Consider the following 26,167-nt stretch of genomic DNA (forward strand, 5'->3'; position numbering starts at 1 on the left):
TCTGCTTCCAGGGGGCGCAGTCAGGTGGCACCGTGTGGACCTGGTCAGAGCAGCATCAGTAGTCCCAGGAAGAGGTGGGACAGAGACAATCCCAAGTGACCACAAGAGGTGTTCACTCAAGCTATTAACTAAGTGCAGTGCACTCTGCTATAATGTATTCTACTCGAGTACACACACATACACACATTCGAGTTGAGGTCCACTAACCAGTGGTTCTCAAAGTGCAGTCTTTTCAGGGGGTGAAAAGTGAAAATGTTGGTCACTCAATTGTGTCCGACTCTGCGGTCCCACGGACTGTAGCCAGCCAGGCTCCTCTGTCCATGGGGGTTCTCTAGACAAGAATACTGGAAGTGACATTATCAGAGAAATGCAGATCAAAACCACAATGTGCTACCATCTCACGTCAGTCAGAATGGCTGCTATCAAAAAGTCTACAAACAATAAATGCTGGAGAGGGTGCGGAGAAAATGGAACCCTCCTACACTGTTGGTGGGAATGCAAACTAGTACAGCCACTATGGAGAACAGTGTTGAGATTCCTTAAAAAACTGGAAATAGAACTGCCATGCGACCCAGCAATCCCACTGCTGGGCATACACACCAAGGAAACCAGAATTGAAAGAGCCACATGTACTCCAATGTTCATTGCAGCACTGTTTATAATAGCCAGGACATGGAAGCAGCCTAGATGTCCATCTGCAGACGAATGGATAAGAAAGCTGTGGAACATATACACAGACAATGGAATATTACTCAGCTATTAAAAAGAACACGTATGAGTCAGTTCTAATGAGGTGGATGAAACTGGAGCCTATTATACAGAGTGAAGTAAGTCAGAAAGAAAAACACCAATACAGTAAATGAACACATATATACATATAGAATTTAGAAAGATAGTAACAACGACCCTATATGTGAGACAGCAAAAGAGACACAGCTATAAAGAACAGACTTTTGGACTCTGTGGGAGAAGGTGAGGGTGGGACGATTTGAAAAAATAGCATTGAAGCGTGTATATTACCACATGTGAAACAGATCGCCGTCCAGGTTCGATGCATGAGACAGGGCCCTCAAAGCCGGTGCAATGGGATGACCCAGAGGGATGGGATAGGAAGGGAAGTGGGAGGGGGGTTCGGGATGGGGGACACATGTACACCTATGGCTGATTCATGTCAATATATGGCAAAAACCATTACAATATTTAAAGTAATTAGCCTCAGATTATAATTAATTAAAAAAAAAAGAATACTGGAAGTGAAAGTGAAAGTCACTCAGTCGTGTCCAACTCTTGTGACCCCATGGACTGTAGCCCTCCAGGTTCCTCTGTCCACGGGATTCTCCAGGCAAGAACACTGGAGTGGGTAGCCTAGCCCTTCCTTAGTGGATCTTCCTGACCCAGAGATTGAACCTGCCTCTCTGAGTCTCCTGAATTGCAGGTGGATTCCTTACCCCTGAGCCACCGGGGAAGCCCTTCCAGGGGGTCTGTGAGGTCAAAACCATTTTCATAATAACATTAAGATGCTATTTGTCTTCTTCACACCCATTCTCTCCGAGTGTTCGGTGGAATCTTCCAGAGGTTTGGGGCGTGTGGTATCAGAACAGATTGCAGATGCAGGTCTGAGAACCCAGCTGTCTCCCTTTAAGCCAGATGCTACATAGCTTCACAAAAATGTAAAACAATTCTACTTGTCTCACTAAATTTGTTCTGGGAAATATAGTTATTTTTCTAAATAAGGTATTACTTAAATACAACAAAATTGGCTTATTATTGATAAATATTTTTAACATTTCTATTTTCATTTCTAAATGTAATCCACGTACACAAAATATCTTTGGGTCCTTACTCTGCTGCTGCTGCTAAGTCACTTCAGTCGTGTCCGACTCTGTGCGACCCCATAGATGGAAGCCCACCAGGCTCCCCCTTCCCTGGGATTCTCCAGGCAAGAACACTGGAGTGGGTTGCCATTTCCTTCTCCAATGTATGAAAGTGAAAAGTGAAAGTAAAGTCGCTCAGTCGTGTTTGACCCTTAGCGACCCCACGGACTGCAGCCTACCAGGCTCCTCCATCCATGGGATTTTCAAGGCAAGAATACTGGAGTGGTTTGCCATTGCCTTCTCTGGGTCCTTACTCTACGCAAGTATAAATAAAGGAGTCTTGAGATTTAAAAAGAGGTGGGAGAAAAAAAAAAAGCTGAGAATCACTGCACTAAACTGATCGTGACCTTCCAAAGAATCACAGCCCATAGTTTGGTGGGGAGAGGACAGATCTGTTAACTGCCACTCTCTCTTCCAAAGTGAATGGCCATTCCCCTGGCTGACCCCAGGCTCGGTTAAGTCCAGTTGATGAAGGTAGAAGTTCCGATCCTGGGTGCAAGTTATAAGCATCTGGGAGATGTTAAAAATCACCCCAGCCTGTGCCCGTGCCCCAGCTCAGACCAAAGAATCAGAATCTCTGGGGAAGGGGCACAACACTGTTCTGTCGTTATTGTTTAGTCGCTCAGTCGTGTCCGACTCTCTGTGACCCCATGGTCGATAGCCCTCCAGGTTCCTCCATCCATGGGATTCTCCAGGCAAGAATACTGGAGTGGGTGGCCATTTCCTTCTCCAGGGGGGTCTTCCCAACCCAGGGATTGAACCCATGCCTCCTGCATCTCCCGTATTGCAGTTAGATTCTTTACCACTGAGCCCCAGGGAAGTCTCTCCGAGTTCACCCCACTATTCTAATGTTTATCACCAGAGGTTAGTTTTTCCTGATTCTGATCTCCATATAAACGGTATCATACAGTATACACTCTGTTATGTCTGGCTTTTTATGCCCAACATTGTATCTGTGACGTTTACTCATGTTGCTAGGTAGAGCAGTAATTTTTCCTATTTGCAGGACTGTGTGGTTTTCCACTGTATAAACAGGACACAGCTTATCAACCATTCTACCCCTGACAGAGCCGGCTGGTCCCTTCAAACTGCTCTTAAGTGTGGTGACATGCCCTTACCATAAACTGACTCAGGAACTGAGAAACAGCACCTTCACACCATCCAGCTCACGCCTCTACAAGGAAGGGGTAAGGCTACTGACATGTAAGTCCTGGTTTCCCCAACTATTGAAAATTAGTAGTTTTTCTTTTCTTTCCTGTTTTGAGTAAAGCATAGTTATATCTGCATAAATGAAAAAGTGTCTCCAAACCTGTGTAGAGACTTAAGTTATCGAAAGTTACGTGGCCTTGAATGCTGGATGAATTTAGATGTGGTCCCACTGGCCAACTGTGAGTAAACTCTTACTAAATTGTGTATGGTTTGTTTTATTAAACTTATTTCCATCTAAAATTCTTCACCTTACGTGAGACATACCCAGATATTGTGTGGCATGTGTGTGTGCTAAGTCGCCTCAGTTGTGTCTGACTCTTGTGACTCTATGGACTTGCAGCCTGTCAGGTCTGTCTGCCCTTGGGATTCTCCAGGCAAGAATACTGGAGTGGGTTCCCATTCCCTTCTTCAGGGGATCTTTCTGACCCAGGGATTGAACCCAAGTCTCTCTGTGTCTCCTGCATTAGCAGCCATGTATTTTATGCCACTAGCACCACCTGGGAAGCCCCGGCAGAGTTACTCAAACTAATCCGTATACCAAATCCTCCAACCCCTTCGACGGTACTTCCCCAAATCTGCTTGATTCAGTGGAAGGCACAATCATCCACTCAGTTCCTTAATTCAAAAAAACCTAGGAGTGACCCTTGATTCACAGCTCCTCTCGTGACCTGCCTACCCTGAACAACCAGATCCAGCTGTGTCAGCAACAAATGTTACAAAGCTATCCGTTCCTCCCCAGCCCCACTGCCACTCCCCTCGGTAAGCGCTTCCAGCCTGGACCAATGCAATAGTCTCCTGACCAGTCTCCTTATGTCCAGTCTTGCCCCACCCCAAGTCCCCCTCTGAATCCACCCTCCATTCACTGCCCAGTGGCTTTTATATATATGTATTTTTTGGCTGGGCCTTGTGGCTTGTGGGATCTTAGTTTCCCAGGGACTGAACCTGAGCCCTTGGCAGTGAAAGTGCAAGAGTCCTAACCACAGGACTGCCAGGGACAGCCCCCCAGTGGCTTTTAAAGATACAAATCGGGCCACGTCACACTCTTCCTTAAAACCTCCCGATGGCTCAGTATCCAAAGTGCCTCACACCGGTCATAGTGACAGGTAAACATGACATCTCACGCTGGCCCACACAACACTCACACCCTCCCGCAGCAAGCAAGCACTAGGCCCCCTGCTGGCCTGCTGGCCGCAGGACACACCAAGCTCCTTCAACCGGCAGGTCTCCGCCCTGGCTGTTCGGTACAGAAAGCTCCCTCCCGCCCCTCTCATCTTCATAAACAGCCACTGATTCTGCTGATCAAATCTCAACCCTAACTGTCTCCTCTCAGCAGCCCTCCCTGACCACCCATGTCGTTGTCCTTTAGACACATATCTGATGGTGAGGACACATTAAATGTCTCTTCTCCAAAGTCTGAGAGTTTGAATTCTGGGCTTCGAAGGACAAACAGCAGGGAGGATACAACTGCCCTTTGAAACTTACAACATGAATGCCTTTTTGCCATATGGTAATACAGTATTTTCGGAGAGGGCAATGGCAAGCCACTCCAGTACTATTGCCTAGAAAATCCCATGGATGGAGGAGCCTGGTAGGCTGTAGTCCATGGGGTCGCTAAGGGTCGGACACGACTGAGCGACTTCACTTTCACTTTTTACTTTCACACATTGGAGAAGGAAATGGCAACCCACTCCAGTGTTCTTGCCTGGAGAATCCCAGGGACGGGGGAGCCTGGTGGGCTTCCGTCTATGGGGTCACACAGAGTTGGACATGACTGAAGTGACTTAGCAGCAGCAGCAGCAGCAATGCAGTATTTTGGCCACCTCATGTGACGAGTTGACTCACTGGAAAAGACTCTGATGCTGGGAAAGGTTGGGGGCGGGAGGAGAAGGGGACGACAGAGAATGAGATGGCTGGATGGCATCACCAACTCTGTGGACATGAGTTTGCATGAACTCAGGGAGTTGGTGATGGACAGGGAGGCCTGGCGTGCTGTGATTCATGGGGTCGCGGAGAGTTGGACACGACTGAGCGACTGCACTGAACTGCACTGCACTGAATGCAGTATTTACTCTGTTCATTAGTAGCTACTATTTGATAACATTTATAATATTATTAGAACTTAATATAAGTTCAACCTACTTTTTTTTTTTTACATTTCAACACTGGATATTAATCAGAAAGACAGTCTAAATTAGAATGGCTGAAACCTTTATGCCAAAAATTTATAATAAATGTTTGGTATTAGTCCACATACAATTAAGTTCTTGGTGGAAAGTTATTTGGCTTCAAGAAAGAACATTTGGTTGACTTCACTAATAGGAATATCTCTCAGTGCTGGGATGGCCTCTTCTTGGTCTTTCTTGTGCTGCTGATTTTTGGCATAGTTATCTGTAAGAAGAAGACAAAAGGCCCTGTTTATCTCAACAGTCTCTGTGCTTATGGAGGCCCACCATGTAGGGTACTGGGCTAATGTCGAGATAATGACAAATACCATGTGTCATGTAATTAAAAGGCCCCTTAAATCCTCTTTTTAGAAGAAATGTCCCAATAAGAATAAAAACCAGCAAAGTACTTTTTGCAACCTCTAACTTGGTTAAGAAATTATTTCATTCAACTGTACAATGATGATTCAAGTCCCATCGCACATTGCTCATAGGAACAGAATTACACCAACACCCCAAAACTATGAAACTATTTGGTACAATCCTTCATACAAACTTCACGATTTCCCCTCTTTGTACAAGTTGTCTATCTGCTGTAATTCCAACCAAATATGCAGGGCACACAGTAGGTTACCTGTGACTCTGATGACCACATAACTGGTGTCTGGGGCACACAGTGACCCCGAGGACTCCCTCCCCCTGCCACCCAAGTTCTTCCTCCCAGACAGAGTCTGCAGGGACCTCTTTTGTCATTCCTGGATCCACACAGCCTGTTTAGGATAACAGAAATTTCTCCCAGGCAGAGTTGCCAGGGAACACGTTACATATTTGCAGTTTTTATAGGAAAATACACCTGTTAACTAATGCTATTAAACAGTGTAGTCACAAAAGCTTATTTGTGCCCTGTGACCGCTTTCTTTGGTGTAACTGTTTATCTATTTCTCCCAGGTTCTTTCTACTGCAACCATGTGTGTCACTTGCCGTAGCCTGCTTTTGGTCGCCTCTCTTGATAAAAGATACCCCCTCCTGCCTCCCCTAGCACGTTCCCCGGATATAAATTTACCTGTGATATTATGAATGGAGTCGAGTGGAGAGGTACTCATCATGTTTATTCCAAATAAGAGGATGTAACCGATGACTATGGTAATGAGGAGATACACAGGCAGAGCAACAGCCCAATACCTGCAGAAGAGAATATTAAAACAGGTAACAGACTTCACAAAACGCTGCAGCTCTCAAGAGTTCATCACCAAGTTAATACACTTCTAAAGTTTATCTTCTGGCCATGGTGGGTCTTCATTGCTACACTTGGGCTTTCTCTGGTTGCGGAAAGTGGGCTTCTCTTGTTTTGGGGAATGGGAGCTGTTTCTTTTGGTGTTTACCTCCACTTTTCTATACAACATACTCATATCATTGCTTCTTGATTTGTTTTCAACTTCAGATATTTTCTCTGAACTTCCTAATATGAACATGTAGATGTTTATATAAATGTTTGCAACTGAGCACCGTAATGTATTATTATATGTCTTGTACAATTTTTTGTAGTAATTACCACTTTAAACTGTGGAACATTCTGAAAGAGATGGGAATACCAGACCACCTGACCTGCCTCTTGAGGAACCTGTATGCAGGTCAGGAAGCAACAGTTAAAACTGGACATGGAACAACCGACTGGTTCCAAATAGGAAAAGGAGTATGTCAAGGCTGTATATTGTCACCCTGCTTATTTAACTTCTATGCAGAGTACATCATGAGGAACGCTGGGCTGGAAGAAGCACAAGCTGGAATAAAGATTGCCGGGAGAAATATCAATAACCTCAGATATGCAGATGACACCATCCTTATGGCAGAAAGTGAAGAGGAACTCAAGGACCTCTTGAAAGTGAAAGAGGAGAGTGAAAAGTTTGGCTTGAAGCTCAACATTCAGAAAACAAAGATCATGGCATCTGGTCCCATCACTTCATGGCAAATAGATGGGGAAACAGTGGAAACAGTGTCAGACTTTATTTTTTGGGCTCCAAAATCACTGCAGATGCTGATTGCAGCCATGAAATTAAAAGACGCGTACTCCTTGAAAGGAAAGTTATGACCAACCTAGATAGCATATTAAAAAGCAGAGACATTACTTTGCCAACCAAGGTCTGTCTAGTCAAGGCTATGGTTTTTCCCGTGGCCATGTATGGATGTGAGAGTTGGACTGTGAAGAAAGCTGATCGCCGAAGAATTGATGCTTTTGAACTGTGGTGCTGGAGAAGACTCTTGAGAGTCCCTTGGCCTGCAAGGAGATCAATTCTGGGTGTTCATTGGAAGGACTGATGCTAAAGCTGAAACTCCAATACTTTGGCCACCTCATGCGACGAGTTGACTCACTGGAAAAGACTCTGACGCTAGGAAGGATTTGGGGTGGGAGGAGACGGGGACGACAGAGAATGAGATGGCTGGATGGCATCACCGACATGAGTTTGAGTGAACTCCGGGATTTGGTGATGGACAGGGAGGCCTGGCGTGCTGTGATTCATGGGGTCGCAAAGAGTCAGACACGACTGAGCGACTGAACTGAACTGAACTGAACCACTTTAGTCTGTTTGCTTGGTTTTCCATGTACCTATCAATAATCAATCCTCAAATTCTGATAGATTCTAATATGCCTCTTGATACATTTAAGCATGTCAAATGCTCTATCTCACGTTTTACTGGTGTGTAATTTCTTTCTTTCTTGCCATTTTCTCTTTATGGAACTTCTAAGACTTAAATATTTTGCTCTTTTACTTCTCTCATCTTGTCTCTATTTTCGGTTTTGCTATACTCTATTCTACTTTCTGGAGATTACTTTTGGTGTTTCTTCTAAACGTTCAATTAAAATGGTAATTTTGGTTATCATAGTTATAATTTCTATGCAGTAATTCTCTGGACATTCCTTATTTGTAGCATCCTGTTGCTTCATAGTTATACTCTTTTCTTATCTCTGAGGATTTTGATAATGTTTTCTTTTGTTCTTTGCATTATCTCCATTTCTTTCAAGTTTCTTTTGCTTTTTCTCTTTCATTTCATTTCAGAGGCTTTCTTTTCATGTTGGGTAAGCTGTGGTTGTCCCCTCACATTTACATATGAAGTACGGGGAGAGGACATTTGGGGGGAAATATTAAAGAAATACAGATGAAGTACTAACAAGTTAATTGGAAGCACTGTGCATATGCGGACTGGAATGGCCAACTGATGACCCTCACTATGGGAGACCTGGCCATTCCACTGGAGGACTTCTCATTGTCAGAAATGAGCTAGCCTTTGAGCTGGCCAACTTTCTCAGGGAGGACCCTCCGATCTTGCTGGGAGGAGGTGGGTGGTAGGACAGGTGCTCGGGAGGACTCACACTTCAGCAAAGCAGATCCTCACTTATTCCTGTTTTCAGTAGGTTACCTACATAGACCCAGAGTACCCCAGATTACAGGCTCGATTCAGTCTTTCCAGAGTGTAAACTCCTCCTGCAGGGGAGGGTTTGTCTCTCAGCTTTAAAGGCTGAGGAGGAGGATTGGAGGGCCAAATGCTCTTTAAACAGTTTTCAGCCTGAATCAGAAATACAATGTAAAGAGGTACCCACACTTCCAATGTCTGGGCCTCTGTGCTGTGGGCACAGACTCTGGCTGCCTCCTGCATGACCGACGTGGGAAAGTGGAAATTAAGTCAGGTACCTCTCCACCTATCTGCAATCCACTTCCCTAGATTTTATTGATCCGTTTCTCCTGTCCCTTTATTTGCTCCTGTGGGTTTATAGTTTAACAATTATTTTTTATTATGAGCTTATCAAGATTTTGGGAGGAAGTGGAGATAAAGATGTGTGTTCAGCCCAGCATCTTTAAGCAGAAGCATATCAATAATGATGTTTTAAAAGCTTTACACTTCTATATGGTTATGGACAGATCTTAAAAGAATAAATATACGATTTGAAAAAGTCTTGAGGAAAAATCTGATCCTTCAAAACAGCACTGATATACTCTCACTTTATTTAAGAAATATATTAAACTTACTTTTGAGGCCAATAAGTTAAGCCTAAGGAGTTTAGCCAAGATTCAGGAATAAAAGCCCACACAAGATACAGTACTGCAGAAGAGAGGGAAAACAAAAAAAGAAAAAAGGTCAGTAAGGCATGCATCCAATTTATCAAGATTCAAATAAAAAAAGCTCCTTTGAACGTTCCTTGATTAACTGAGAAATGATCTTTTCCTTCTTATTTGTACCATTTCTGTAACACTTTGCACAATTCCTTTCTACTAGTCATTTTTTTTTCCTTTAGCCATGGACTTTATTGTTTCAATATCTACAACTATTATTCTATACACAAAGTTTAATTTCTTACAAAATTCTATATTCCATATTGCTAGGTCACTTTACTCTCCATTTTATGTCACATTTCCATCAGGAACTATTTTCCCAAATATAATCTGCCTGATTGTATGCTGTTGCTGTTCAGTTGCTAAGCTGTGTCTGACTCTTCGTGATGCCATGGACTGTAGCCCACCAGGCTCCTCTGTCCATGAGATTTCCCAGGCAAGACCTACTAGACATTTTAAAAGACTGTGGTTAAAAAACCATAAAAGTTACCATTTTAACCAAGTATAATGTTCAGTAGTGTTAAATATATTTGCACTGCTGTTAAACATATTTCTAGAACTTTTTCATCTTGTGAATCTGAAACTCTATACCCACTAAACAAGTCCTCTTATTTAAAAAAAGTATGTCTTAATTCATGTGAAAGAGATGAGTGAAAAAGCTGGCTTAAAACTCAGCATTCAAAAAACTTAAGATCATGGCATCTGGTCCCATCACTTCGTGGCAAACAGATGGGGAAACAATGGAAACAGTTGACAGACTTTATTTTCTTGGGCTCCAAAATCACTGCAGATGGTGACTGCAACCATGACATTAAAAGATGTTTGCTCCTTGGAATAAAAGCTATGACAAACCTAGACAGCATATTAAAAAGCAGAGACAGTACTTTACTGACAAAGGTCTGTGTAGTCAAGGCTATGGATGTGAGAGCTGGACCCTAAAGAAAGCTGAGCGCCAAAGAATTGATGCTTTTGAACTGTGGTCTTGGATAACTCTTTAGAGTCCCTTGGACTGCAGGGAGATCAAACCAGTCCATTCTAAAGAAAATCAGCCCTGAATATTCATTGGAAGGACTGATGCTGAAGCTCCAAAACCTTGGCCACCTGATACAAAGAACTGACTCACTGGAAAAGACCCTGATGTTGGCAAAGATTGAAGGCAGGAGGAGAAGGGGACAACAGAGGATGAGATGGTTGGATGGCATCACTGACTTGACGGATATGAGATTGAGCAAATTCCAGGAGTTGGTGATGGACAAGGAGGCCTGGCATGCTGCAGTCCATGGGGTTGCAAAGAGTCAGACATGACTGAGCAACTGATGTTTTATTCATGCTATTCACACTTAACCCATACTATTTACAAAAATATGTCTTAACTCATACTAGCAATTTAAGGGCAGAAATCATGCCTTAAGAACTGTTGTAACTCTTACAGCACCTAGCAATTTTACTTATATGTAGTAGGTATTCTACACTTCATTCCTACAGGGTTGAAACAACTACAATTAGTGGCATAAAGGTGAATTTAACTACCCTATTCTGATTCATGACATGCTTTACCTCCTACAGCACAGTCTTATTGTCAAGTTTCTGTGGCCTTTACTGCTGTGCCTGTTGTAACAGCAGCCGACCTCTGAGCACTCACTAAGTGTGGACTAAGCACACTTCTGAGCAGTTTGTCATTGTTAATTGCTAAGTCATGTCTGATTCTTTTGAGAGCCCATGGACTGTAGCCCACCAGGCTCCTCTGTCCATGGGATTTCCCCAGGCAAGAATACTGGAGTGGGTTGCCATTTCCTTCTCCAGGGGATCTTCCCAACCCAGGGATCAATCTTGGGTCCCCTGCATTGGCAGATGGCAGATTCTTTACCACTGAGCCACCCGGAAAGCCCTCTGAGCACTTTACACGTATTATTTCCTCTCCTCAAAACAATTCTAGGAGGTATTATGTTAGTTTTACAGATGAGGAACTGGAATCTTGGACATGTTATATCATCTGCCTAAGGTAAGTTAAAGTATTATCATTAAGTCATGTCTGATTCTTTGCAAGCCCATGGACTGGAGCCCACCAGGCTCTTCTGTCCATGGAATTCTACAGACAAGAACACTGGGGATCTTCCTGACTCAGGGATTGAACTCAGGTCTTCTGCTTTGCAGGCAGATTGGAAGCCCTGCCCAAGTGACAGAGCCAAATTTCAAACGACCTGTCTCAACCATGATGAAGGATTAACATTTTGTATTACAGAATTCTGTATGTCAGAAGTATGACAGACAATGGTGAACCCGAAAGAGATGGCCTCTGCCCTCCCCGAGCAGAGGGCCAGAGATGAGTAAATTGCTATTTTCAATACACTGTGATAAGTGCTAATGAGCACGAAACAGCAGATGATATGGGAACACGTAAGGCAGCCCTCAGCCCACAGTGGTGGTGATGGAAGTGATGTTAACGGTCAGGAAAGACTTCCTGAAGGAAGTCATTAATCTGGGGGGGGCCTGAAGGATGAATGGGGGTTAGGCAGATGAAAATGCTAATTGTTGGACTTGCAGTTGTGAGGAAGGAAGGAAATATTAATAACGAGAAAATGGTGTTCCTGGCCACGAGCTGCAGCGAGAGCGTCAGGAGTCAAAGAGAGAGTGGTGGTGGATGGCAGAAGGAAAAGATGGAAAGGATCAGGCTTGCAACTGGAGTTTTCAAGGTTAATGAAATACAAATAGTGGCAAAAACATGAGGCAAATTCGTAAACGGAAATAATCTGCTTCAGTTCAGTTCAGTCGCTCAGTCGTGTCCGACTCTTTGCGACCCCATGAATCACAGCACGCCAGGCCTCCCTGTCCATCACCAACTCCCGGAGTTCACTCAAACTCATGTCCATCGAGTCGGTGATGCCATCCAGCCATCTCATTCTCTGTCATCCCCTTCTCCTACCGCCCCAAATCCTTCCCAGCATCACAGTCTTTTCCAGTGAGTCAACTCGTCGCATGAGGTGGCCAAAGTATTGGAGTTTCAGCTTTAGCATCAGTCCTTCAAATGAACACCCAAGATTGATCTCCTCTAGAATGGACTGGTTGGATCTCCTTGCAGTCCAAGGGACTCTCAAGAGTCTTCTTCAGCACCACAGTTTAAAAGCATCAATTCTTCCATGATCAGCTTTCTTCACGGTCCAACACTCACATCCATACATGACCACGGGAAAAACCATAGCCTTGACTAGACGGACCTTGGTTGGCAAAGTAATGTCTCTGCTTTTTAATATGCTATCTAGGTTGGTCATAACTTTCCTTCCAAGGAGTAAGCGTCTTTTAATTTCATGCTGCAATCAGCATCCGCAGTGATTTTGGAGCCCCAAAAAATAAAGTCTGGCACTGTTTCCACTGTTTCCCCATCTATTTGCCATGAAGTGATGGGACCAGATGCCATGATCTTTGTTTTCTGAATGTTGAGCTTCAAGCCAACCTTTTCACTCTCCTCTTTCACTTTCATCAAGAGGCTTTGTAGTTCCTCTTCGCTTTCTGCCATAAGGGTGGTGTCATCTGCATATCTGAGGTTATCGATATTTCTCCCTGCAATCTTGATTCCAGCTTGTGCTTCTTCCAGCGCAGCGTTCCTCATGATGTACTCTGCATATAAGTTAAATAAGCAGGTGACAATATACCTTGACGTACTCCTTTTCCTATTTGGAACCAGTCTGTTGTTCCATGTACAGTTCTGACTGTTGCTTCCTGACCTGCATACAGGTTCCTCAAGAGGCAGGTCAGGTGGTCTGGTATTCCCATCTCTTTCAGAATGTTCCACAGTTGATTGCGATCCACACAGTCAAAGGCTTTGGCATAGTCAAGGAAACAGAAATAGATGTTTTTCTGGAACTCTCTTGCTTTCTCCATGATCCAGCGGATGCTGGCATTTGATCTCTGGTGCCTCTGCCTTTTCTAAAACCTGCTTGAACATCTGGGAGTTCATGGTTCACATATTGCTGAAGCCTGGCTTGGAGAATTTTGAGCATGACTTTACTAGCGTGTGAGATGAGTGCAATTGTGCGGTAGTTTGAGCATTCTTTGGCATTGCCTTTCTTTGGAATTGGAATGAAGACTGACCTTTTCCAGTCCTGTGGCCACTGTTGAGTTTTCCAAATTTGCTGGCATACTGAGTGCAGCACTTTTACAGCAACATCTTTCAAGATTTGAAATAGCTCAACTGGAATTCCATCACCACCACTAGCTTTGTAAGTAGTGATGCTTTCTAAGGCCCACTTGACTTCACATTCCAAGATGTCTGGCTCTAGGTCAGTGATCACACCATCGTGATTATCTTGGTCGTGAAGATCTTTTTTGTACACTTCTGTGTATTCTTCACACCTCTTCTTAATATCTTCCGCTTCTGTTAGGTCCATACCATTTCTGTCCTTTATCGAGCCCATCTTTGCATGAAATGTTCCCTTGGTATCTCTGATTTTCTTGAAAAGATCTCTTGTTTTTCCTATTCTGTTGTTTTCCTCTATTTCTTTGCATTGATCACTGAGGAAGGCTTTCTTATCTCTCCTTGCTATTCTTTGGAACTCTGCATTCAGATGCTTATAGCTTTCCTTTTCTCCTTTGCTTTTCGCTTCTGTTCTTTTCACAGCTATTTGTAAGGCCTCCCCAGACAGCCATTTTGCTTTTTTGCATTTCTTTTCCATGGGGATGGTCTTGGTCCCTGTCTCCTGTACAATGTCACGAACCTCCGTCCAGAGTTCATCAGGCACTCTATCTATCAGATCTAGGCCCTTAAATCTATTTCTCACTTCCACTGTATAATCATAAGGGATTTGATATAGGTCGAATCTGAATGGTCTAGTGGTTTGCCCTGCTTTCTTCAATTTAAGTCTGAATTTGGCAATAAGGAGTTCATGATCTAAGCCACAGTCAGCTCCTGGTCTTGTTTTTGCTAACTGTATAGAGCTTCTCCATCTTTGGCTGCAAAGAATATAATCAATCAATCTGATTTCGGTGTTGACCATCTGGTGATGTCCATGTGTAGAGTCTTCTCTTGTGTTGTTGGAAGAGGTTGTTTGCTATGACCAGTGCATTCTCTTGGCAAAACTCTATTATCCTTTGCCCTGCTTCATTCCATGATCCAAGGCCAAATTTGCCTGTTACTCCAGTGTTTCTTGACTTCCTACTTTTGCATTCCAGTCCCCTAGAATGAAAAGGACATCATTTTTGGGTGTTAGTTCTAAAAGGTCTTGTAGGTCTTCATAGAACTGTTCAACTTCGGCTTCTTCAGCGTTACTGGTTGGGGAATAGGCCTGCATTACTGTAATAGTGAATGGTTTGCCTTGGAGACGAACAGAAATCATTCTGTCGTTTTTAAGATTGCATCCAAGTACTGCATTTCGGACTCTTTTGTTGACCATGATGGCTACTCCACTTCTTCTAAGGGATTCCTGCCCACAGTAGTAGATATAATGGTCATCTGAGTTAAATTCACCCATTCCAGTCCATTTCAGTTCACTGATTCCTAGAATGTCGACGTTCACTCTTGCCATCTCCCGTTTGACCACTTCCAATTTGCCTTGATTCATGGACCTAACATTCCAGGTTCCTATGCAATATTGCTCTTTACAGCACCGGACCTTGCTTCTATCACTGGTCACATCCACAACTGGGTATTGGTTTTGCTTTGGCTCCATCCCTTCCTTCCTTCTAGAGTTATTTCTCCACTGAGCTCCAGTAGCATACTGGGCACCTCCCGACCTGGGGAATTCCTCATTCAGTATCCTATCATTTTGCCTTTTGATACTGTTCATGGGGTTCTCAAGGCAAGTATACTGAAGTGGTTTGCCATTCTCTTCTACAGTGGACCACATTCGGCTGTGGTACATGTGATCAGATCGACTAGTTTTCTGTGATTATGATTTCAGTGTGTCTGCCCTCTGATGTCCCCTCAAGATATTCCACGACCAAGGTAAGAGAAACTTGCTTAGTTTAACTAATTAAATGAATGAGTATTTATTGTACATCTGCTATATGCTGCTGCTGCTGTTAAGTCACTTCAGTCGTGTCTGACTCTGTCTGACCCCATAGATCGCAGCCCACCAGGCTCCCCCGTCCCTGGGCTTCTCCAGGCAAGAACACTGGAGTGGGTTGCCATTTCCTTTCCTCTGCTATATGCTGCTGCTGCTGCTAAGTCACTTCAGTCGTGTCCAATTCTGTGTGACCCCATAGATGGAAGCCCACCAGGCTCCCCCATCCCTGGGATTCTCCAGGCAAGAACACTGGAGTGGGTTGCCACTTCCTTCTCCAATGTGTGAAAGTGAAAGTGAAGTTGCTCATTCGTGTCCGACGCTTAGCGACCCCGAGGACTGCAGCCTACCAGGCTCCTCCATCCATGGGATTTTCTAGGCAAGAGTACTGGAGTGGCTTGCCATTGCCTTCTCCGTGCTATATGCTAGGTGCTATGAAAAGGTCAAGGCTCTGAAGAAAAATGAGACATGGTGTCTATCCTCACAAGTCCTGTGGGCGACAGAAATGAGCCAGATGCAGTGGCAGGAACCTCCCGGGCACTGTCTTATGTCACCCCTCTCAGACCCTTCTGAAGTGTGTGCCAAGATTATTCCTTACTCACAGATGAAAAAAACTAAGGCACGGGGAATTTAAGTCACTTGCCCAAGGTCTCAGTGCTAACAATTACTGAGATGGAACAACAACTCAGGGCATATGTTCACCCTGGACTCCCAGGCAGGAGTCAGAGCACTGGTTAACAGCAGGAAGGGGAAGCAACGTATCTGGGGAACCCCATGCAGCTTGGAGTGGCTGGGGCATAGGGTGGGAGTCTCCGAGCGGTGAGACACCAGCTGGAAAAGTGAATGGGTCCCAGCTCATGGAAGACTGTGGGCGAGGAACGTGAACTTTATGTTCTGGGCAAGGGGGATGATAATTGAGTATTTCTGGAAGATCCCCTGAGGTGGAAATGGCAACCCACTCTAGTACTCTTGCCGAGGAAATCCCATGGACCGAGGAGCCTGGCGGGCATGACTGAGCATGCACCCACCCACCCACACACCAAGAGAAATAACCATCCAGGCTCCAGAGGTTTTCATCTGGGGAGTTCAGGCCTGGATCTCAAGCGCGCTGCTTTGAGAGCTGCGTCTAAGATGTTTCTGTGGAGGAGAGGCCACAGCAGGTGCAATGGCAGGAGCAGATGAACAAGCTGGGGTTGGAGAAGTGCAAACAAAGAGGACTCCCAGGTTTTCAGAGTGGGGTCCAGTCATTTCAACCCTGAAGAGATTCTCCACACTGCACTGAAGATTTCCCCAAATACTGATCAGCCGGCATCATTTGCCAGTTTTTGAACTTTGATGGTTTTAGAATAAAATCCAAAGTCCTTCCTAGCCTTTGCAAGAACTTAAAATGACCGGGCTCCTGCCTGTCCCTCCAAGGTCCAGTCCTCACACACTACGCTTCATCTCCAGACAGTGTCTCATGTCTGCACTTCACACAACCTTCAGACGCAGGGTAACTGAGCTTGTAGTGAGCGCTGTCTGCCTGGAATGTTCTTCTGACTCTTTCAGTGCATTTGGTTCCTTAGCTTGCTTCCCACCTTGGCTCAAATGTCACCTTCAGAGAGGCTTTCCCCAATCGCTTGCTCTTCCAGCTGTGTCCCAGCCGCACACCACACCCTCTCACTCCCTTGCCATTTCCCTTTATTTCCTTCAAAGCCATTATCACAGTTTACAACTACGGTTATGGGCGGAATATTTGTGCCCCTCCCCCTAAATGACTACATTGAAACCCTAATCCCCAATGTGGTGGATTTGGAGGCAGGGCCTTTGAGAGGCAGTCAGGTACAGGTGAGGTCATGAGGGATGGGGCACCATCATGGGATCAGTATCCTCATGAGACCCGGAAGAGATCAGGGCTGTGCGCTCTTGTCCTCCACCATGTGAGGACACGCAAAACAGTGACGGTCTGCAAACCACATCAGGGCCTTCACTGAGAACCCAACCATGCTGGCCTCCAGAGCTGGGACTTCCCTGCCTCCAGAGCTGAGAAATAAATGTCTATTGTTTAAGCTACCCAGGCACAGCCTAAACAGATTAAGACAGTTAGCTTTTTTTTAAAAATTATTTAATTTGTTTGGTTGTGTCTCGTCTGGGTCTTAGTTGAGGTGCCCTGGCTTCGCCACTCCTGTGGGATATTAGTTCCCTAACCAGGGATTGTCCCCTGCATTGGAAGGCGGATTCTTAAGCCTTCCAGTGGGGAAGTCCCTACAATTAGCTTTTAAATTCAGTAAATATTTCAACATACAGACTCATGTAAGCCCTGTGTACCTACCACTATGCTTCATTAGAACTGCTGGGTACTGGCCTCTCACCTCCCTTATTACTTTCTGCCTCACTGTCTCAGGTTTGATAACTCCCATCAATTCCTTCAAACCACCGGGATCGTTAGGCTTTTGTACTGGCTGTTCTCTGTCTAAGAGGCTCTTTCTCCACATTGCCATGGCAACTGTCATTTTTTCTGTCTGTGCCTAAAACTCATCTGTCAGTGAGGCACTTCCTGACAGCTGAGCTTACAACAGCAAGCTCCTTCCATTCCTTACCCTTTTTCTTTCTTAATTTCTCCCCAAGGTACACATTATCATCTGACATTCTGTATGTTTTACTTATGTAAATTGTCCATTGACCATGTCCCTCCCAGCAGAATACAGACTCTGAGAACATGAAATCTGGGGCTGTTTGGCTTACCTCTGGTCTGTAACAGTGCCCAGCACATGGTAAGCACACAAGAAAAATTTGTGGAATTAATTTCTGGTTGTGGGTCCTGTTGGATTTAAGTCTTATTAAAACCATTGCTTTTATTTATTTGTATAGTTTCTAATCCTTCAAATACTCTATAGAACACAGATTTGCAAAAATGATGATGATAACAGAGTCATAGCTAACGTTTAATTGGGCTTCCCTGGTGGCTCAGATAGTAAACAATCTGCCTGCAATGCAGGAGACCCAGGTTCAATGCCTGGGTCAGGAAATTCCCCTGGAGAAGGGAATGGCAACCCACTCCAGTGAAGTACAGGTAGCCCCCACTTTTTGAAAGTCCACTTTAAGCCATTTTGCTCTTGGAAAAGACCTACAGTAGTATGTTTTCTGTAACCAAAGGAAATCCGAAGAGGATTTTTGCTTTTACTAAAAAACTTTTCTGCATCTGTTTGGCAGGGAGCTGCGGGAGAGGCAGTGTGCACCCAGAGCAGGGAGAGCAGCTCGTTCGAGTTCCTTTCCCAGGGCTACACTCAGCATCTTAGCGCCAAGCCGCCACAGCTTTGAACTGTGTCTGTGAGCATCTTTACCTGAACTGAGTATCTGTATCAAATTGAGTGCATGAGCTCAACTTCTTTTGCGCATTAGTTAGCAAATGTGCCCTTCATTTTATACCATTTCGGCTCTCCAAGGTTTCATAAGAATGCATGTGTCTGCAAGTCGCTCAGTTGTGCCTGTCTCTTTGCCCACCAGGCTCCTCTGTCCATAGAATTCTCCAGGCATGAATACTGGAGTGGGTAAGCCATTCCCTTCTCCAGGGGATCTTCCTGACCCCGGGTTTGAACCCAGGTCTCCTGCAATGCAGGCAGATTCTTTACCACCTAAGCCACCTCTAGTTTTGCGGGGAACCTGTATTTACGGTTTCTTTGTTACTCATTTTTCTAAGTGCTCTGCGCAAATGATGGCAACTTATCTTTACAACAGATATAAAGAGGCACCAAGTGACATCAACCCAGTGTGCCGGGGTCAAAATTTCAGCTTTATCATTTACCAATGGTGGGACCTTGGGCACATTATTTAAGTCCCGTGTGCTCAATACTCTCATCTGCAAATGAGGACACTAATGACAATTTCTCTCTCACAGGACTGTCTTATGCTTCCTTAGCTTTTGACAGACATGACCACCCTTCCACAGATGAAGCATCTGAAAAATCGAAGATGCAAACAGTCCTCCACAAAGCAAATCTGTGGAGGAGTCAGGATTTGGACTCAAGCTATAACTTCTTCATAGACTGCCCTAGCCAACAGCTTGATGGGTTATACTGATGCAGTTAAGGTTCAGAAGCACTGCCACTCCATCTCCCTGGTTTCCACAAAATTCTAAAAAGTTCTGGGCACCCACTTTTCTCCTTAATTCTGAGATCCTTCTAGGGAGAGACATGAGGCCTGCTGTATGACTCTGGGAATATGGTGTCTCAGTGAACAAGCTTTCTGATCTGTAAAATGGGACCATCCCAGGATGTGAAGTGCAGCTGACTGCTGGAGCCTGGTTCCTGTTCCTCCCAAGCTCCCACAGCTGCACTGGGGCCACACCAGCTTACTCCTCTCCAAACCTCACCAGGCCTCCCTTCAAGGCCTTCCCACTTCTTCCTTCTTATTGTTGAAGATAAAGTCCCTCGGAGAAAAACTAACTCCGACTTTATTTTTTTGACTGCACTGCCTCAGCGCCTTGTGGGATCTTAGTTCCCTGATCAGGAATCGAACGTGAGCCTTGGCAGTGAGAACTCAAGAGTCCTCACCACCGGATCGCCAGGGAATTCCCTGAATTTCCATTTTGATTTCTTATCTCTTCGCTAGGTTCCCATGGCACGTATCACAGTGTATTAATTGAGATTTAATCCTCTGTCTTGTCCACAAAACCAAGACCTTCTTTAGGGCACGGATCAGGTTTCATTCCCTCTGCAATCCTTCCTGGTGAGGCACTTTTGAAGATTTGTTGAGATTAAATCTTTCAGGCTCATGTCTGGCATATAGAACACTCTGAAGAGACAAGAGTTCTCTTCAGGTTTTCTCAAAAAGAGACAAAGGCAGAAAGAATCACAGTTCACGTGTGCACATTCTACTAACAAACGGAGTAATTTCCTTGTACTTGAATATCAGAGACAGGCCCTGGCCATCCACCAGGAGAGTACTTACTGAACCCAAATTGGGAGCTTAAGAAAAGAACAAAGCCATAAATCGCTCTTTCTGGCAATGGCGACGGTGAATTTTCCACCATTTTTCCCGTGGCTTTAGATATTCTGTGGGGGAAAACAAAAACAAGTCATCTGTCAGTGATCCACTCATTTTCACTATGGGTCTATTATAACCTCACCGCTTTGCTATGGGCACAGCCTCTGCGTTTCTCCAGTAAACCAAACAGGCGACACCGGCGCACTGACCTCCGACACACACCTGCTTGCACACGTGCACACAAGCACCCAAACGTTGCCTGCACGAGTTGCAACCAGCCCCCCAACCTCACGTGAGCGCGCACATCCTGCAGTGAAAGGTGTGGGGAGGCAAAGGGAGAGCGGGGCGTGGGGACTGAACGCCACCCCAGCTCTGCAGGCTTCGCCTCCGTGAGAACAGGAAAGAAAGGGCAAGGCGGGACGGGGGGCCCGCGCGCAAGGGCCCTCCCGCTTGGGTCTCGACACCCAGAACTGGGCCCTGCCCTCTCTTAGGTCAATTTTCTCATTCGAGTCCCGCCCCGGGTTGCGGGGTGGCACTCGACCTTAGGTCCTCCTAGCGCCGACTCCCCCCCGCGGCGCGTTCCGCCACCCCAGGGCCGAGGCTTCGGCGCAGGCGCGGACTAGGGCAGCCGCAGGAGGGTGAGAGAGGCCCAACAGCGAAACGCCCGGTCGCCACGGAAACCCTGCCCGCGCGCAAGCGCACCGCCACTCGGCTCGGTCAGCCGCTCGGGAGCGCGGGGGCGAGCGGAAGATCGCGGGGCTGGCAGCGGGGGGCGGGGCGCGGCGTGCGCGACGGCGCGTGTGCGTTGCGGCTCACGTGACGCACGTTCCCCGCCCCCCCGCCGCCGCCCGGCCGCTCGCGCCCGCGCGCCCGGCGGCTGACGTGGAGGGCCAGAGGAGGCGGCCGCGGCTGCCCGCGTCCGAGACTCGCGGGCTGCGAGCCCGGGTGAGTGCACAGCTGGCGCGCGGCGGGGCTGCCGGATGTGTCAGCGTGTCGCGCAGCAGCCGAGATGCCCGGGGCGAGCGGCCCTCCACACCCCCTCCGTGGGTGTGTGGTGAGTGTGGGTGTGTGCGCGTCGCCCCGCGTTGTGGGCTGTGGTGCCTGCAGTGTGTGCAGAGGGGCATGGCGCCGGTTCGGGGTGTGTGTGTGTGTGGTGGGGGCGGCCGCGGCCGCTGTCGACGGCCCCAGTAGGTGTGTCTCTTTTGTCTGGTTTCCCTGTTCTGCTAGTGTGGGCGCCTCGGGGCCCCTGTGCGAAGGTGGCAGAAGCCCCTGTGTGTGTGCGCGTCCCCCGCCGCCCGCGCGCGCTCGTCGCCGTCGGTGCGCGGGTGACACCCCCGCTAGCCTCGGGGGGGCCCGCCGCCCGAGCGCGCGTGGACACGCGAGCTGTCTCCCCTCCCGGCCCCTTTGTGTCCGTGCCGATTCTTCCCGGCCCGGGCGTGGGCGCCGCGGCTGTGCGGGCGCCCCTCCGCCTGGGTGTCACAGCCCCCCTCTCGGGGTGCTCGCCGCCCCCTCCGCCTGGGTGTCACAGCCCCCCTCTCGGGGTGCTCGCCGCCCCCTCCGCCTGGGTGTCACAGCCCCCCTCTCGGGGTGCTCGCCCCCCAAGGCCCCCCGCGCGCGTGGCCGCGTCGCCTGCAGTCGTGCAGCAGCGCCCGCGCGGGAGTGCGTCCTCGCGTGTCGCCGCGCGCCTGGGTCCGAGCGAGTGCGTGCTCTCCGGGGTGCGGTTTTCGTTCGAGAGTGTTGGTGAACGTTCTTGCACGCCGCCCCCCTCCGTGTTTTGCGTTCTTTACAAATGCGCCACCTGTTTTCGGGAGAATGGCTGCCGAGTGCGGGGAGGGGGTCGGGGGAGGGAGACATGAACGCAGTGCTCGCTGCGCCTCTTCGGAGCTTCCTCTCGCCCACTCTCCATCGCTAATGGGAAGAGGAAGCGACAGCCGCGGGTCCGGCTAGATGCTCCTTAGTGTTTAGGATGTCGAGTCAGCCTGTTCTGGGGACGGAATAAGGGGCCAGGGGCTAAAAGTGGAGCTAAGGCGTAGGTGAATATTGTTTGGTACCCGTGTGGCGTACCATTTTTAGAGGCCTCCTAAGATGCCCAACGGAGAAGACAATGGCAAGCCACTCCAGTCCTCTTGCCTAGAAAATCCCATGGATGGAGGAGCCTGGTAGGCTGCAGTCCGTGGGCTCGCTAAGGGTCGGACACGACTAAGCAACTTCACTTTCACTTTTCACTTTCACACATTGGAGAAGGAAATGGCAACCCACTCCAGTGTTCTTGCCTGGAGAATCCCAGGGACGGGGGAGCCTGGTGGGCTTCTGTCTATGCGGTCACACAGAGTCGGACACGACTGAAGTGACTTAGCAGCAGCAGCAAGATGCCCAAAGATCTTCCATGGCAGACTTCTTCCAAAATATGTATACACGACAGCTGGGCAGATACGTTTGTTCAAGCTTAACGGTTCACATAAGTGTTTTGTGGCGTTCACATAAATGACATCTTTTGGTTTCTGCCCAGGGTCCTGGCGATGGAAACAAGGTAGACAGCTTACAGGTTTCAGTCTTCCTTTGGGAGCAATTTCCTCATAATTACAGCTCTGGTTAGGTACATTTTGTATTGCAGGAAATTTGCGTTTTATCCTAAGGGAGATGGGATTTATAACAAGGCTTCACAGGGAAGGAAACTTGAAACACATTAGAAACCCAGCTGCTCCTCTTGCTCAAAGGTTCGTGCTCTGCGCTCAAGGGCTGTGTTTTTGGTCTCTGTTTCTCCCTGTTCATTTGCTCAATTTTCTTATTCTTGCCTAATTTTCTGGGATTTTGTTTCTTTTCAATTTCTGGAAGATTTCACACATAGAATACAGAATGGGAACTAACCAATTCATGACTAAAATTTACAGATGTAATAATTTTGCCGAATTTACTTCAGATCCTCTTAATTTAAAAGAACTAAAATGGCAAAATGTGGAGGTGCTCTCATTCCCGCCCCTCCTTTTCTAGAGGTAGTCACCGTGTTTAGGTTTGTGTATATCTCCTTGCATATTTTATACTTTGATCACGGTGAATCCATAAAGAATATATAGTGTTGTGTATTTTAAACTTTAATGGTATTAAACAGTATGTGGCTTTTTGCAACTTGCTTTTTTTGATCAACATCACATTTTCAGATTTACATGTGAATAAATTGGATAATTGTGTTTGGTTTGTTTTAATTGCTGGTATAGAATTCCATTGTATAAACATATGAAAATTTACTGATCCGTTTTCCTACTGATGGACTTTGAAGGTTTTTGACTCTAAAAACAGTCCTGCCTTGAACATCTTTGTATTTGTCTGCTTTATGCACACGTTTGGAAATTTCTTGAGAAAATACACCTAATAGTGGATTTTGCTGCATAGTAGGATATATGCATCTTCAATGTAACCAAATATCACAGAAGCTCTCAAACTGGTTGCACTAACTCATCACTCTGACTGGTATTGAGTGAAGACACCGTTTCCTCATACTATTGCTAAACCCTTTATGTTACCTGACTTACATTTTTGCTTCTTCTTTACTGACCAGCCTCCTTATAACTTTAACTTGCAGCTAAATTTGGTTACAGCCACCTTGGCTTCTGCTCTGGCCCTGTGTAAAGCCTATGGGTTCCTGTCTCAGAGCTGACTCGATCTTTTATCTCATTCAGTTCTCATAAAATTAATTGCAGTGAACATTTATTTTGTACCTAATGTACTTCCTATGGTTGATGTAAGATAAAGATTTCCATGGTATGTTCAGTTCAGTTCAGTCTCTCAGTCGTGTCCGACTCTTTGCGACCCCATGAACCACAGCACGCCAGGCCTCCCTGTCCATCACCAACTCCCGGAGTTCACTCAAACTCATGTCCATCGAGTCGGTGATGCCATCCAGCCACCTCATTCTCTGTCGTCCCCGTCTCCTCCTACCCCCAATCGCTCCCAGCATCAGAGTCTTTTCCAGTGAGTCAACTCGTCGCATGAGGTGGCCAAAGTATTGGAGTTTCAGCTTTAGCATAAGTCCTTCCAATGAACACCCAGGATTGATCTCCTCTAGAATGGACTGGTTGGATCTCCTTGCAGTCCAAGGGACTCTCAAGAGTCTTCTCCAGCACCACAGTTCAAAAGCATCAATTCTTCGGCGATCAGCTTTCTTCACAGTCCAACTCTCACATCCATACATGACCACGGGAAAAACCATAGCCTTGACTAGACGGACCTTGGTTGGCAAGGTAATGTCTCTGCTTTTTAATATGCTATCTAGGTTGGTCATTACTTTCCTTCCAAGGAGTAAGCGTCTTTTAATTTCATGGCTGCAATCAGCATCCGCAGTGATTTTGAAGCCCAAAAAAATAAAGTCTGACACTGTTTCGACTGTTTCCCCACCTATTTCCCAAGAAGTGATGGGACCAGATGCCATGATCTTCGTTTTCTGAATGTTGAGCTTCAAGCCAACCTTTTCACTCTCCTCTTTCACTTTCATCAAGAGGCCTTTGAGTTCCTCTTCACTTTCTGCCGTAAGGGTGGTGTCATGTGCATATCTGAGGTTATTGATATTTCTCCCGGCAATCTTGATTCCAGCTTGTGCTTCTTCCAGCCCAGCGTTCCTCGTGATGTACTCTGCATATACGTTAAATAAGCAGGGTGACAACATACAACCTTGACGTACTCCTTTTCCTATTTGGAACCAGTCTGTTGTTCCATGTCCAGTTCTAACTGTTGCTTCCTGACCTGCATACAGGTTTCTCAAGAGGCAAGTCAAGTGGTCTGGGATTCCCATCTCTTTCAGAATTTTCCACAGTTTATTGTGATCCACACAGTCAAAGGCTTTGGCATAGTCAATGAAGCAGAAATAGATGTTTTTCTGGAACTCTCTTGCTTTCTCCATGATCCAGTGGATGTTGGCAATTTGATCTCTAGTGCCTCTGCCTTTTCTAAAACCTGCTTGAACATCTGGAAGTTCACGGTTCACATATTGCTAAAGCTTAGCTTGGAGAATTTTGAGCATGACTTTACTAGCGTGTGAGATGAGTGCAATTGTGCGGTAGTTTGAGCATTCTTTGGCATTGCCTTTCTTTGGGATTGGAATGAAGACTGATCTTTTCCAGTCCTATGGCCATTGCTGAGTTTTCCAAATTTGCTGGCATATTGAGTGCAGCACTTTCACAGCATCATCTTTCAGGATTTGAAATAGCTCAACTGGAATTCCATCACCTCCACTAGCTTTGTTTGTAGTGATGCTCTCTAAGGCCCACTTGACTTCACATTCCAAGATGTCTGGTTCCAGGTGAGTGATCACGCCATCGTGATTATCTTGGTCGTGAAGATCTTTTTTGTACAGTTCTTCTGTGTATTCTTGCCACTTCTTCTTAATATCTTCTGCTTCTGTTAGGTCCATACCATTTCTGTCCTTTATCGAGCCCATCTTTGCATGAAATGTTCCCTTGATATCTCTGATTTTCTTGAAAAGATCTCTTGTTTTTCCTAGTCTGTTGTTTTCCTCTATTTCTTTGCATTGATCGCTGAGGAAGGCTTTCTTATCTCTCCGTGCTATTCTTTGGAACTCTGCATTCAGATGCTTATATCTTTCCTTTTCTCCTTTCCTTTTCGCCTCTCTTCTTTTCACAGCTATTTGTAAGGCCTCCCCAGACAGCCATTTTGCTTTTTTGCATTTCTTTTCCATGGTATGTTAGATGTACCTTTCTAGTGGCAGGTGAAGTGATTTAATTATTTTTTGCATATGATGAATGGATTTTTAAAAATCTTTTTTCCTCTTTAATGTACTATTTATACTTAATGCTTTCAAAATATATGTGTTGTGCAAGTTGTGAAGCAGGACAATAAAA

At 46.1% G+C, this 26,167-nt stretch overlaps 2 protein-coding genes across 12 annotated transcripts in view; one reads left to right on the forward strand and one right to left on the reverse strand.

Moving 5' to 3' along the window:
* Positions 1 to 4,881: 4,881 nt before the first annotated feature.
* Positions 4,882 to 21,031, reverse strand: PIGP (phosphatidylinositol glycan anchor biosynthesis class P). Of its 2 annotated transcripts, none has more exons than XM_088835115.1 (5): positions 20,538 to 20,826; positions 20,280 to 20,383; positions 9,271 to 9,343; positions 6,309 to 6,427; positions 4,882 to 5,471 (listed from the first exon to the last, which is right to left on the reverse strand). In XM_088835115.1, exons 2-5 carry the CDS (start codon positions 20,359 to 20,361, stop codon positions 5,359 to 5,361), a joined length of 387 nt encoding a protein of 128 aa, XP_088691241.1. In that variant the 5' UTR covers positions 20,362 to 20,383; positions 20,538 to 20,826; the 3' UTR covers positions 4,882 to 5,358. The 2 variants fall into 2 exon arrangements, with proteins under 2 accessions (XP_088691241.1, XP_055272233.1); XM_055416258.2 differs by lacking the exon at positions 20,538 to 20,826 and adding an exon at positions 20,857 to 21,031 and having other exon boundaries at positions 4,884 to 5,471.
* A 116-nt stretch (positions 21,032 to 21,147) lies between these two features.
* The window catches only part of TTC3 (tetratricopeptide repeat domain 3), a 126,423-nt gene continuing 121,403 nt past the window's right edge, over positions 21,148 to 26,167 (forward strand). For 6 of the 10 annotated variants that reach the window (XR_016037151.1, XM_055416267.2, XM_088835062.1 and 3 more), the window contains exon 1: positions 21,239 to 21,369. Coding sequence is in view for 5 of the 10 variants with exons in the window: in XM_055416267.2 (XP_055272242.2) it covers positions 21,296 to 21,369 (74 nt within the window). In the remaining 5 variants the exon portion in view is untranslated. Of the gene's footprint in view, positions 21,370 to 26,167 lie in introns of all 10 variants that reach the window. The other 4 variants (XM_088835066.1, XM_088835075.1, XM_088835104.1 and 1 more) reach the window with 4 other exon arrangements.

This window comes from Moschus berezovskii, chromosome 1 (assembly GCF_049115385.1).
Source record: "Moschus berezovskii isolate FMDL1 chromosome 1, NW_MosBer_1.0, whole genome shotgun sequence".
NCBI lineage: Eukaryota > Metazoa > Chordata > Mammalia > Artiodactyla > Moschidae > Moschus > Moschus berezovskii.

Coding starts and splice junctions, on each gene's coding strand:
- PIGP (XM_088835115.1), bottom strand. CDS start 20,361: ATGGTGGAAAATTCACCGTCGCCATTGCCAGAAAGAGCGATTTATGGC. Junction 9,344..20,279: donor AAGCTCCCAATTTGGGTTCA/GTAAGTACTCTC, acceptor TCTCTTCTGCAG/TACTGTATCTTGTGTGGGCT. Junction 5,472..6,308: donor CTCCATTCATAATATCACAG/GTAAATTTATAT, acceptor TTCTTCTTACAG/ATAACTATGCCAAAAATCAG.